General features: G+C 36.0%; 1 protein-coding gene across 13 annotated transcripts in view; it reads right to left on the bottom strand.

Moving 5' to 3' along the window:
• The window catches only part of PRRC2C (proline rich coiled-coil 2C), a 93,940-nt gene that overhangs the window by 47,011 nt on the left and 34,197 nt on the right, over window positions 1-12,732 (bottom strand). For all 13 annotated transcript variants that reach the window (XM_046682888.1, XM_046682886.1, XM_046682884.1 and 10 more), the window contains 6 exons: window positions 10,840-10,922; window positions 10,068-10,201; window positions 9,906-9,993; window positions 8,731-8,875; window positions 7,573-7,626; window positions 2,928-3,549 (listed from right to left, as the gene is read on the bottom strand). In XM_046682888.1, the coding sequence (XP_046538844.1) occupies window positions 2,928-3,549; window positions 7,573-7,626; window positions 8,731-8,875; window positions 9,906-9,993; window positions 10,068-10,201; window positions 10,840-10,922 (1,126 nt within the window). The remainder of the gene's footprint in view (window positions 1-2,927; window positions 3,550-7,572; window positions 7,627-8,730; window positions 8,876-9,905; window positions 9,994-10,067; window positions 10,202-10,839; window positions 10,923-12,732) is intronic.

Raw genomic sequence — 12,732 nt, 5'->3', positions numbered from 1 at the left:
GGACATTACTACCAATTCTACAGAAATAAAAAGGATTGTTACAGTGTCACAGACAATTGTACATCAACAAATTGGATAACCTAGATGAAATGGACAAATTCCTAAAAACACAAAACCTACCAATACTAAATCAAAGAAACAAAAAATGCAAACTGACTTAACTAATAAAGAGATCGCCTCGAAAATCAAAAATCTCATGACAAAGAGAAGCCTTGGAACTGATGGCTACACTGGCAAATTCTACCATACATTTAAAGAACTAACATCAATTTTTCTCAAACTTTTCCAGAAAATTGAAGAAGAGGAAGACACTACAAGAGTACAGACAATTATCTCTTATGAACGTTGATGCAAAAATTCTCAACAAAATACTAGAAAACAGAAATCATCAGTTTATTGAAAGCATGATACACCATGACGATGTGGGATATAATCCAAGGATGGTTCAACATATGAAAATCAATCAATGTAATACACTACAGTGACAGAATGAAGGGGAAAAAACCACAATCATCACAATTGAAGCAGAAAAGGCACTTGACAAAATTCAACACACCTTTATGATAAAAATACTCAATAAACTAGGAACAGAAGGAAACTACCTTAACATAATAAAAGCAATATATGAAAAACCCACAGTTAACACCATACTCAATGGTGATAGACTGAAAGGTCTTCCTCAAAGAAAAGGAACAGGACAAGAATGCCCACTTTCACCACTTTTATTCAACTTACTACTACAAGTTTGAGCCAGAGTAATTAGGCAAGAAAATAGAAATAAAAGAATATCCAAAATGGAAAGGAAGAAGTAAAATTATGTTCACAAATGATATGATCTTATATATAGAAAACACTAAAGATTCCACAAAAACTATTAGAATTATTAAATGAATTCAGCAAAGTAGCAGGATACAGTCAACACACAAAAATTACCCGCATTTCCATACACTAGCAATGTTTCTATATACTAAGAATGAACAATCTTAAAAGGAAATTACAAAACAGTTTCATTTACAATAGCTTCAAAAAGAATAAAATGCTTAGGGGAAGAAACCAAGAAGGTGAAAGACTTGTACAATAAAATTCACAAAATATTGCAGAAAGAAATTGAAGACATAAATAAACGGAGATACATACCATGTTCATGGATTAAAAGACTTAAGATTGTTAACAAGTCAATACTACCCAAAGCAATCTACAGAAACTTGCAAACCTATCAAAATTTGAATGGAATTCTTTACAGAATAGAAACACTCACCCTAAAATTCATATTCATATGGATTCATAAAATTCATATGGAATCTCAAGGAACCCAGAAACAATCTTGAAAAAAAAAATAAAGATGAAGGACTCACACATCCTGATTTCAAAACCAACTACAGAGCTATAGTAACAAAAACAATGTGATCCTGACATAACGACAGACATATAGACCAATGGAATAGAAGAGAAAGCCATGAAATAAACCGTCACATATATGTTCAAATAATTTTAGACAAGGGTGCCAAGACCATTCAACGGGGAAAAGGACAGTCATTTCAACAAATGGTGTTGGGAACACTGGATATCCACATGCAAAAGAATGAAGTTGGACCTTTACCTAACATGACATACAAAACTTAACTCAAAATAGGTCAAAAACCTAAATCTAAGACATAAAGCTATAAAACTCTTAGAAGAAAACATAGGGCAAAAGCTTCATGACATTGGATTTGGTAATGACGACTTTGATATGACATCAAAGGCAGAGGCAACAAAAGAAAAAATAGTCAAATTATACTGCATGAAAATCAAGAAGTTTTGTGCATTGAAAGAATATCCAGAGTAAAAAGGCAACCTATGAAATGGGAGATAATATCAGCTAATCATATATCTGATAAGGGATTAACATCTACAATGTATAGCTAACTCCTACAACTCAACAACAAACAATCCAATTCAAAAATAGGCAAAGGACTTGAACAGACATTTCTCCAAAGGAGTTATACAAATTGACCAGTAAACACATGAAAAGATACTCAACATCACTAATCATTAGGGAAATGCAAATCAAAACTACAATGAGATATCATTCATAGGCATTAGGATGGCTACGTAAAAAACAGCAACAAAACAAAGTAACAAAGGTTGGTGAGGATACAAAGAAACTGGAACCCTTGCACATTGTTGGTGGGAATGTAAAATGGTACAGTCGCTACGAAAAACAGTATGACGGTTCCTCAAAAAATAAAAAATGGGACTACCGTATGACCCAGCAATTCCATTTCCAGGTATGTACTCAAAAGAAATAGACTTATTCGTACTCTCACATTCACAGCAACATTATTCAAAATGGGTAAAACATAGAATCAACCCAAGTGTCCACCAACAGATGAATGTATAAGCTAAATGTAAGATTCGCCTTAAAAAGAAAGGAAATTATGCAATATGCTACAATATGTCTTGAGCACATTATACTACATGAAATGAGTCAGTCACAAACAGACAAATACTGTATGATCGCACTTATATGAGGTACCTAGAGTAGTCAAAAATCATAGACACAGAAAACAGAATGGTGGTTGCCGGGGCTGGGGAACAACAGACAGTTATTGTTTAATGGGTAGAGAGTTTCAGTTTTACAAACGAAAAAAGTTCTGGAGATGGACAGCGGTGATGGTTGTACAACATTATGAATGTATTTAAAACCACTGAACTGTACACCTAAAAATAGGTACGATGCTAAATTTTGTTACATATACTTTACCATAATAAACCAAATTATGGAAAAAGCAAACTAAAGTATCCAATAAAATTCAACTTCAATAAAAAAAACCCCAATCACTTTTATTTAGATTATATATATTAAAAATACACAAACATCCACACTGTAAGAAATATGAATCCTTTTGTAAAGCTCATATTAAGAGCAAACAAGAATATCATACCTTTATTACAGTTGTTTTCATTTTCTGGTTTTTCTACCATAGGCTCCAAAGTAGGTTCTTGGTGTTCGATCTTTTCCTCCGCTTTCTCTCTCTCTTTCTTTTCCAATTCACATTCCTTTTCCTGTTCTTTGATCTTATGTAGTTCTTTTTCCTTTTCCTGCTGCTGTTCTAGTTCTTTCTCTTTTTCTTGTTTTCTTTCCTTCTCCATTTCTCTCTGTTTTTCCTGCTCTCGCTCCAGTTCTTTCTCCTTCTCCTGTTGCCTTTCTCTTTCTTTCTCCCTTTCCTTCTCTCGTTCCCGTTCATGCTCTTTTTCAAGTTCTTTCTCACGTTCCCGTTCTTTTTCTCGCTCCCTTTCTCTGATTTCCTCTGGAGATGGTTGTTTGTCCACTATGCCAAGCTTTTCATCCAATCGTTTCAGTTTCTCCGCACATGCTGCCTTCCTTTGTTCTTCCATTCTTCGCTCTTCTTCCTCACGCCGCTTACGAGCACGTTCCACTGCTGCAGAAAGTTCTGACTGTTGTCGTCTTCTTTGCTTCCATATTTCATCTTCATCTGGTACTTGCTGCTTGGGGGGAAAAGGGCCTGGTCTTCCAGGTACTGCCTGTCGGTCTGGAGGAGGATGCTGAAACATTATGATAAATTATCAGATGAGTATGACAAATCTATTTTTGACCAACACTGGTTATCGTAGGCATGAGAAAAGGTCAAGAAATTTTCCTGATGATACATGAACATTAAAATGCAAACAAGTTGCACAATCAGAGGCACTCACAACTAGAGTATACAACTATGTACTGGGGGGCTTTGGGGAGAAGAAGGAAAAAAATGCAAACAAGTAACAACATGGAGAAAATATTAAGTCTAGATAATTCCCAAAACTAAGACCAGAATAATTAATCCTGTCATCTAATATTTACTGAGCATGTACCAGTTATTGTGCCAGATATTGCTGCTCACTATTTGTTGAATAAAATCAGAAGCTGTCACAACATGAATTTCAAAAATCTAAATTTATTAGAGACAAAGGAAATTTAGAATATGAGTGCTTTTGCAGCAACTGCCAGAGACAGAATGCCTAGAAGAGGAGAAAGAAGTACATAAAGATGCAAAATGGCACCACATGAGCCCTGAGACGATTAGGTACAGTTAACCAGGGAAAAAAGCACATAATCAAAGAAGCTAGGCGAAGAAAATGGGAGACTGCTGCTGCTGGCACTCCAAAGGAGAAGAAATTCCTAGATATCAAGCCTTGGTTGAGAGAGTTCTATGTTTAAGCTAAAAGATCCAGAAAGGCACATCTAGGAACTACAGTGGAGGGTGAGGGGATCAGCTGAGAGATCAAGTTTTAATGATTCAATTTTCAATTAATGTGTTCTAAAACAATTACTACCAAGTCTAAAATCACTGCCAGCAACTATGCGAAGATCACCAGAATAAAGAGAGTACATGAAGGACTGAAACATTAAGGAACTTAAGAAATTCGTTTCAAAAATACTGATTTTTAATAGCTACTACATGAAGAAACCTTAAAGGCCATATCACCAGTCAGAATGCTTACAAAAGAGAAAACAATGGTATGATACAAACACTGAATTAAATATTAAAAAAACATGAATCCAGACTCTGTCATTTACTAATAGTGCTGTCTCAGGCAAATCACTTAATCTCTGTGGTGCTCAGTTACTTCATCTATAGCTCAGACACAAGTTGTAAAAACAAAATAATTATATAAAAGTATCTAATTTACACAGTAAACTCAGAGTAAGCATTTTTTGAAAAGCGACTTCATCGAAGTATAATTTACATAAAATGTGATGCACATATTTTAACTGTATTGTTTAATGAGTTTGCGTAAATGATACACTTGTGTAACAACCACCCATCAAGATAGAGCCTTTTCATCACTCCTCCGTCCACTCCCCTGACCCCAAGCAACCACTGATCTACTTCTGGCAGTACAGTGTAGTTTTGCCTTTCCTAGAATTTCATACAAATGGATAAATCCAGCTATACTCTCTTTTGCGTCTGGCTTCTTGTGCTCAGGGTTATAATTTTGAGGTCATTGTCTGTATCTGCAGTTTGCTCCATTCTACTGCTGAATAGCATTCTATCATAGGTACATTGTTTCATCCGCAGATTGACACATGGATTGAGTCTAGTTTTTCAACTATGAATAAAATAGCTATGGGCATTCATGCCTAAGTCTTGATGTAAATATGTTTTCATTCAGCTTCTTTTCATTTGGATAAACACCTAGGAGTGGAACTGCAAAGTCATATGGCAAGTATATGTTTCACTTTATAAGAGACTGCCAAAAAGTTTTCCAAAGTGATTACTAGGTTTTACGGCTCCATCAGCATTCTGAGGGTGTGAGCTATTTACATCCTTGCCAACATTTGGTGTCATCAGCCTTTTAAATTTTGGATGTATAACAAAATCTCATTGTGGTTCTGATTTGCATTTTTCTGTAACTAAATATACTGAACATCTTTTTCATGTGCTTATTGGCCATCTGTAGATCTTATTTTGTGAAGTGAATGTTCAAATTATTTTGTTGTGCTATTTGTCTTATTGAGTTGTAAGATTTTTTTTTATAAAACATATATATCCCAATAAAAGTTCTCTGTCAAATGTATTAGTAATGTTTTTTTCTGTGACATATCTTTTCATTGCCTTAGGGATGTTTTCCAAAGCCCAAGTGATCAATTTCTTTTTTCTTTCTAATTCATGCCTTTTGTGTCTTATCCAAGACATCCTTGCTGAAGAAGGTTCATAAAGACTTCCTTCTAGATGTTTTAGTTTTAGCCTGTATGTGTACAGAAATGCTAAAGAGCAGCCAGTGGATAAAAGGAAAATGAGCGGTGGAGATGACGGTGATGGTGTGGTATGTGTACCTATTCTAGTAGGGGGATCAGGGAAGGCCTCTAAAGCAGTAATATCTGAGCAAAGAATCTGATCATAGGAAAGATCTCAGGAAGAGTGTTCCAATTAGAGGAAACAGTAAATAAAATGTCTTGAGGGTGAAATAAAAAACAACTGGAATAAAGCTTGTGTAGCAAGAACAGAGAGAAAAGTAGAAGAAATCAGAAGAGTAGACAGAAACCTTAAAGACCATGAGAAGGACCTGAGCAAGGAACGATCGACCTAAAATATAGTTTAAAAAGATTATATCGGGGCTGGCCCCGTGGCCGAGTGGTTAAGTTCGCGCACTCCGCTGCAGGGGGCCCAGTGTTTCGTTGGTTCGAATCCTGGGCGCGGACATGGCACTGCTCATCAAACCACGCTGAGGCAGCGTCCCACATGCCACAACTAGAAGGACCCACAAGGAAGAATATACAACTATGTACCGGGGGGCTTTGGGGAGAAAAAGGAAAAAAATAAAATCTTTAAAAAAAATAAAAATAAAAAAAATAAAAATAAAAAGATTATATTTACTATAGGGGAATTTGGGATGGAGGTGGGTGGTGAGCAGGTAGCAAGAGAGGAAAGCAAGATGATCTGTTAAGAACCTACTTTGATAGTTCAAATGAAATATAACAGGTGGCAGTAAGTACTCAGTGTAGGAATATATCTTGAAGGTAGAGGTGACATAATTTGCTGATAGATTAGGCTGGATATAAGGTAAAAAAGAAGGAAGAGTTAAGAGTGACTCCTAGGTTTTAACCCGAGCAAACGGGCGAATGATAATGCTGTTACCTAAGACAGGGAAGACATGGGAAGAAGCAGGACTGTATATGCGTGGGAATAGGGGTTTGCTATGAGATATCTATCAGAGATCCAAGTGGAGATGTTGAACTGATTGTTGAATGCATGACTTTTGAAGTCAGGGTGGAGCTTTAAGGGGTCGAGATAAACATTTGAGTGCCATGAGCACATGGATGAGATCTCCTAGGGAAAGGATATAGTTAGAAAACAGAACGAGAACACAGCCCTGAGCCCTCCAACACTTAAAAGCCAATATAGGAGGCCAGAAGGAATACAAATAGAAGAAAGAGAACAAAATAGTGTGACGTCTAAAAAGCAAGTTAAAAAAAATGTTTTAAGAAGGATGGAAAGATTAACTATGCAACTGCTGCTGAGATTTAAGCAAAATGAAGATGAGAACTGGATTTGGCAAGATGGATGGTAACAGTTTCAAAAGTATAATGGGAGATGAAAGCATCACTGGAGAAGATTAATGAGAAAAAGTGAAGACAGCAAGTGTAAACAGCTCACTAAAACAATTATGCCATGAAGAACAGAGAAATAGAGTGGAAACTGCAGGGAGATGGGGGGTAGTGGGAGTTAAAGGAGGGTTGGTTTTTTTAAAAAAATTTTAAGACGGAAGAAAACATTACTGGCAAGTGACAGAAGATGGGATCCTGGGAACAAATAGAAGGGCTGTCCTTAGTAGCAAGGACAACAGGAAGAAGTCAGAATATGAAGTGCACTGAAATGGGAAAAAGAGGTGCCTCTTATTTTCTTACAGAAACGAGGAGGATGTTTATCAGCTGAGAATGAAAAGAGGAAGACATGCAGGAGCTACAAGGTAAAGGCCATAACTATTTCCTAAAAGTTATAAATAAGAAACATACACAGAACGTTTCCATTAAAACAAAGTTAAATAATACATACAGACATAAACCAGAATTTAGTTAAGATGTACCTGCTGTGCAAGCAACTTTGGAGGTGGTGGCAGGTGTGAAGATGGTCCCCGTTCCTATTATAAAGAAAAGGACTGTTACAAAGTAATCAGATGAGATCAAAGACATCTACTGGAAATATTTGCAAATGTACTGATTTTTTTTCAGTGAGACCAAAAGATTGTAAAAAGTAAACCATCTTTATCCTTTTCTCTTTTTTAATAAAACTATACCACTCACTACAAAATAACTTCACGTTCTATAGAATTACTCTGCCATTTCAAGACTTAATAACTGATTCTTATGTAACTGTTAGTCCTCTCCCATATCCAACTACTGAGGACTTGCTTTCCCATACTTGTCTACTCTGAATAGGTTCCCACAGCTTGGAATCATTCACTTCCCTTTGTTTACTGGCTAATTCCTGTTTCAAGTACCAAGTCTCTTGCAAAACCTTTCCCCCAGAATTCTCTATGAAATCACTACGTGCATTCTGTCACAGCACTGACCATGCTGTATTGTAACTGATGCTTGCTGGCTTTCTTTTCCTTTCATAGAGACTGTTAGCTACCTAGTTTTACCTCCCTGAAAGGACTGGTTCTTCATGTGTTTTCTATGAATCCAACAAATACATGCTGAGTATACCATGAGTTAAGTAGATTCTGTGGAAGGTAGCCCTTCTGTATTCCCAGTTTGCACTGTAGCTCCTGACATCTCAGAAGTAAGATCAAGTGTTATCTGTTGCCTACATATTTCTATTCTTTAACAATGTTCTTGGAATTGGCTTAGACTTACCGGATTTCTCTACTCCCCGTGTTTGATTTCCCTACTCAGATCGCACACAATTTCACATATGAATACTGACTAGTATTCACCAAGCACTGAGTAAACCATAAAGCACTTCAGAAATGTTAGTTTGGAAAAAAAAATTTTTCCTTCCACTTTGCTATGACCAAGCTGTTACAAGGAAAAAAAAGCGAAATTTTAATTTCTACTGATAATTTTAGCTACTGTATTGACAGTTCCTGTTAATCTGCAATAAAATTATGGTTTAGATCTAGAGCTATTCAAGAAAAAATATGTAGTTCCCTTTTCTTAAGTCTTCCTCCAACTCTACAAATTATAAAATTAATTCATCCACAGTGTTTGCAGTGACAAGGATCGCCCTGAGGCCAACAAACCTGATTAAATGGAGGTCCTTTCCCATAGGGACCTTTTGCTACTGATGGCTGAGCAGGTATCTGAGAAGACGATTTAGTGCTGCAAACTTCATCTGCTTCTTTTCGGTTTTCAGTGTTTTCTGAGGCTTTTGAACCTTGATCCTCACTAAAGAATCAAAATCCAGATGAAATAATAAAGTAGACGAACTCTACCATAAGTAAATGCATTTTCTCTATGTAAAAAAGACCTTATTTCCATACGGTTTTGGAGGGGAAATCTATCAAGGAATGAGATGCTTTTGTGACCCAGTGGCGCTAATTCACTCACTCAATGAATACATGCTATATAATGTGTTGGGGACTGGGCTTGAACAGGTTATTATTACAAAGTATAAAGTGCAATACAGTAGTCATCAAATATGGACCCTGATTCCTCACAGACAACCTGGCAAAGGAATACAATCCCATCATTTTCTTCACCCCCACCAAAAAATTTCATCTGAATGCAACTAATATTACAGATAATTAATACCTATATTCTAATTTAGTCTGATTTAATGAAAAAGATAAACCCAACTACAGTATTTTCAAAAATCACAACAAAGCACAGGAATCTCACAACTGATCATGAAACAGCTGTGTACTACAATGTCACGACTGAAGAACTATACTAATATGTGCATGCAAGCTCCTGTGTATTTTAAGAGCCTAACTTTTATGCTAATATAACTTACATATTCCTGATGCTGATGCCTCTATATTCCAGAAGAAAGAGAAGATTAAAAGCTCCCATTTTCCAAGACTTTAATGCTGCTTGTTAAGTTTAAAAAGTCAAAGACTCAAAGTAATTTTTCTCCAATTTTGTAAATATGTATCAGGTCAAGCAAGTTACAAGTTTTAAATGATCCCTGACACTGTCTCTCAAAATATCTCCAATTAGATGGAAAGCATCTAAACATCTTCTTTTAAATATCTATTTTCTTTAGAAACATCAAATTTTAATTTCTTGATTAGCTGTACTTAAAAAATTTGGCTCATTAATCACCTTTCCACTCACTACAAGTCCTTGGAGTAGAATGTAGAAATTTCTATAAATAAGGAATAAACACCTATTAATGAAGCCTCTCTGCATAAATGGCTAATGCTATATCAACAAATTCATACTATTATTCGTAAAAGATATCACAACAACTTACCTGTTATTTTCTTTAGGACTACTACTTCCTTGCTCATCGTCATCACTGAAATTCAGCTGTTCCGTATAATCTACTTCCATCTGAGCACCTGTTAAATTAAGAAAGACTCAGATTGACTGTTTAAAACATCTAAAAACTAAAAACGCTTAGTTTGCCTCTTACCTGCCCAACCTTCATCAGCTTCAGCATCTAAATTATCAAATTTATCAAGCTCCTTCAGTTCTGAGGCACTAAGAATGGAGGGGCGTTCAGGCTCAGAGGCCCAAGAAGGAGGCGGGCCTCTTCCTCGAAGGCCTCTAATGAACCAAGTTATAAAGGATACAAAGTTTTAATGATATTAAATTAGGAAAACATTAAAAGATTAGAATTTAGTTCATTTCAATTCAACATTAGTGTTTTCTACATCACAATATATAAAATATTCTGCACCTGACATATGTACAAAGAAATTATAATATCAATACACAAATTTAAGAGGGTACATAATTCCTGTGCAAGTATTTAACAACAGATAAGGTTTTTTTAATTGTCAAATATTTAAAATAAAACGAATATATGTTAAAGGATAATATGGTTAAGACTAATATTAATCTCAAAATAAAGAACTTTAAGAAAAACCATCATTCAGCAGGGTGCTCAAGCAAAAAGAAGAAGGGGGAGTCATTAACACCATGGAAGGAGGAAGGGATAAACAAATGTCATCAATTTTTAGGGCCATGATTTTCAGTTTTCAGAATTTTATGACAACTAATTTAAAGTTTTAGAGGAATGAAATATTTTTGTCCTGTCTTATAAAAGTTAGCCAATCACTTGTTAATGGCAATTATACTCTGAGGACAGAATAGCGAATCAATCACCGCAATCCACTCGCCCTCCTGAAAAACTTAATCAACATATATATGCCTTGCAGACTTTAACCATTTAATAGTCTTACTTGTTCGTTTCAGATAAAGAAGGTGGAAACCTCATTGGACCATGCAGAGGAGGATATGCCATCCTTGGATACTGCTGAAACATCTGAATAAAGGAAACAAAGATTGATATATACAGCAACCCAGTTATTAAAAAAAAGATCATCCTGACTAAGCCTGAAATTATAACTTAAAGAAAGAATGATTAAAATAAACAGTACTGGGGGCCAGCACAGTGGCGCAGCAGTTAAGTGCGCATGTTCTGCTTCGGCGGCCCAGGGTTCACCAGTTCGGATCCCGGGTGCGGACACGGCACCACTGTCAAGCCATGCTGTGGTAGGTGTCCCACATATACAGTGGAGGAATATGGGCATGGATGTTAACTCAGGGCCGGTCTTCCTCAGAAAAAAGAGGAGGATTGGCAGATGTTAGCTCAGAGCTAATCTTCCTCGGAAAAATAATAAAATAAACAGTACTATGAATAATTAATTTTATCTGCTGGTATAGATCATCATTCACCCTCAATAACAAGCCTTTTGTAAGACTACTGCCTCCACCAAGTCTTCACAAATGGAGGTAATACTAGGGCACATCATATACGGAACTTCTGTTAGCCCATTAACAAAATTACATTAAAATGACTGTATTGACATGAAAAACTAAAAAAGACAACATGCACGCACGCCAGAAAACTGCAAAGCCTTAACGAAGTTTGAATACTTGAAACAAATAATATGAGACTTCATCCTAATGCAGGAGTAAATTAATTGAAGGTAGATTTGTTGGTAATAAAGAGGAACTCAGTTCAGGTAAAAGTAAAAGATAGGGAGCCAGCCCCATGGCTGAGTGGTTAAGTTCTCGCACTCCACTTCGGCGGTCCAGCGTTTCGCTGGTTCAAATCCCGGGTGTGGACATGGCACTGCTGGTCAGGCCACGCTGAGGTGGTGTCCCATATGCCACAACTAGAAGGACCCACAACTAAAATATACAACTATGTACTGGGGGGTTTGGGGAGAAAAAGCAGAAGAAAAAAAAAAGTAAAAGTCTATAACGCAAGGGAGTCAGGGAGGAGGTGAGTAGACACCTACTTGGAGATTTTCTATGGGTAGGGAATAGCTGGATTCTGAGTCAAGTTATTATACAGATGTAATTATAAACTGAGGCCTAAAGATAATGCGCTCCATGGGAACTTAGCTTTGGGAAGCTAAGTTTAGGAAAAATTATAAGCTAGATTATGAAGACAAATAATAAACACCAAGGGATCCATCCTATGACCTGGAAGGGAAGAAATGTCAAGGAGTGCTTGGTTATTTACTATTTGTTTGTATCCAGCTCAAATTATACATATATATAAAAGAAATGATATGACCTTAAATACATAATTTATATCCTACAATAGATTACTTTTCCTAAAAAAATAACTGTTACATGAGGAAATTATTTTATACTTGAAGAAAGGCTATGTTTATATGATTATACTGACTAAAGAAATTTTTAAGCAGGGTTAAAGCAAAGTTAATTAAGTTAAACAGCAGCTGAAAATCAACTGGGGAAGCTTTTTGTTGGGGGAATACTCTGGAGAATTTTCGGTTGCATCACACTTCTGTACTCAAATAAGCAAATACACTACTGGGGGCAAATATTCATAGCTAAAGTTGCATTAGATCCTTCTGCTGATTATTCAGGTATAAAGATTAACTTGACGTGGTATCAAATGTTTAAAATTTAGGAATTCGTCACAAAATTAATTGTAGAAACAATCTTTAAATTCTCAATATACAGTAGAGGTGTTTAAAACATTTTTGCTTTTGCTAATTAGCATAATACTGTATTGAAATAAAATCACTGATGGAATTGGGAACAAAGCTCACTTGGTCTCTCCTCTTAGCTTCCCTTATCCCATCCCATCCCTCCAC

The sequence above is a fragment of the Equus quagga genome, chromosome 13 (genome assembly GCF_021613505.1).
Source record: "Equus quagga isolate Etosha38 chromosome 13, UCLA_HA_Equagga_1.0, whole genome shotgun sequence".
Lineage (NCBI taxonomy): Eukaryota > Metazoa > Chordata > Mammalia > Perissodactyla > Equidae > Equus > Equus quagga.
The sequence above is the reverse complement of the archived record's forward strand: the minus strand, read 5'-3'. Positions and strand labels throughout refer to the sequence as shown.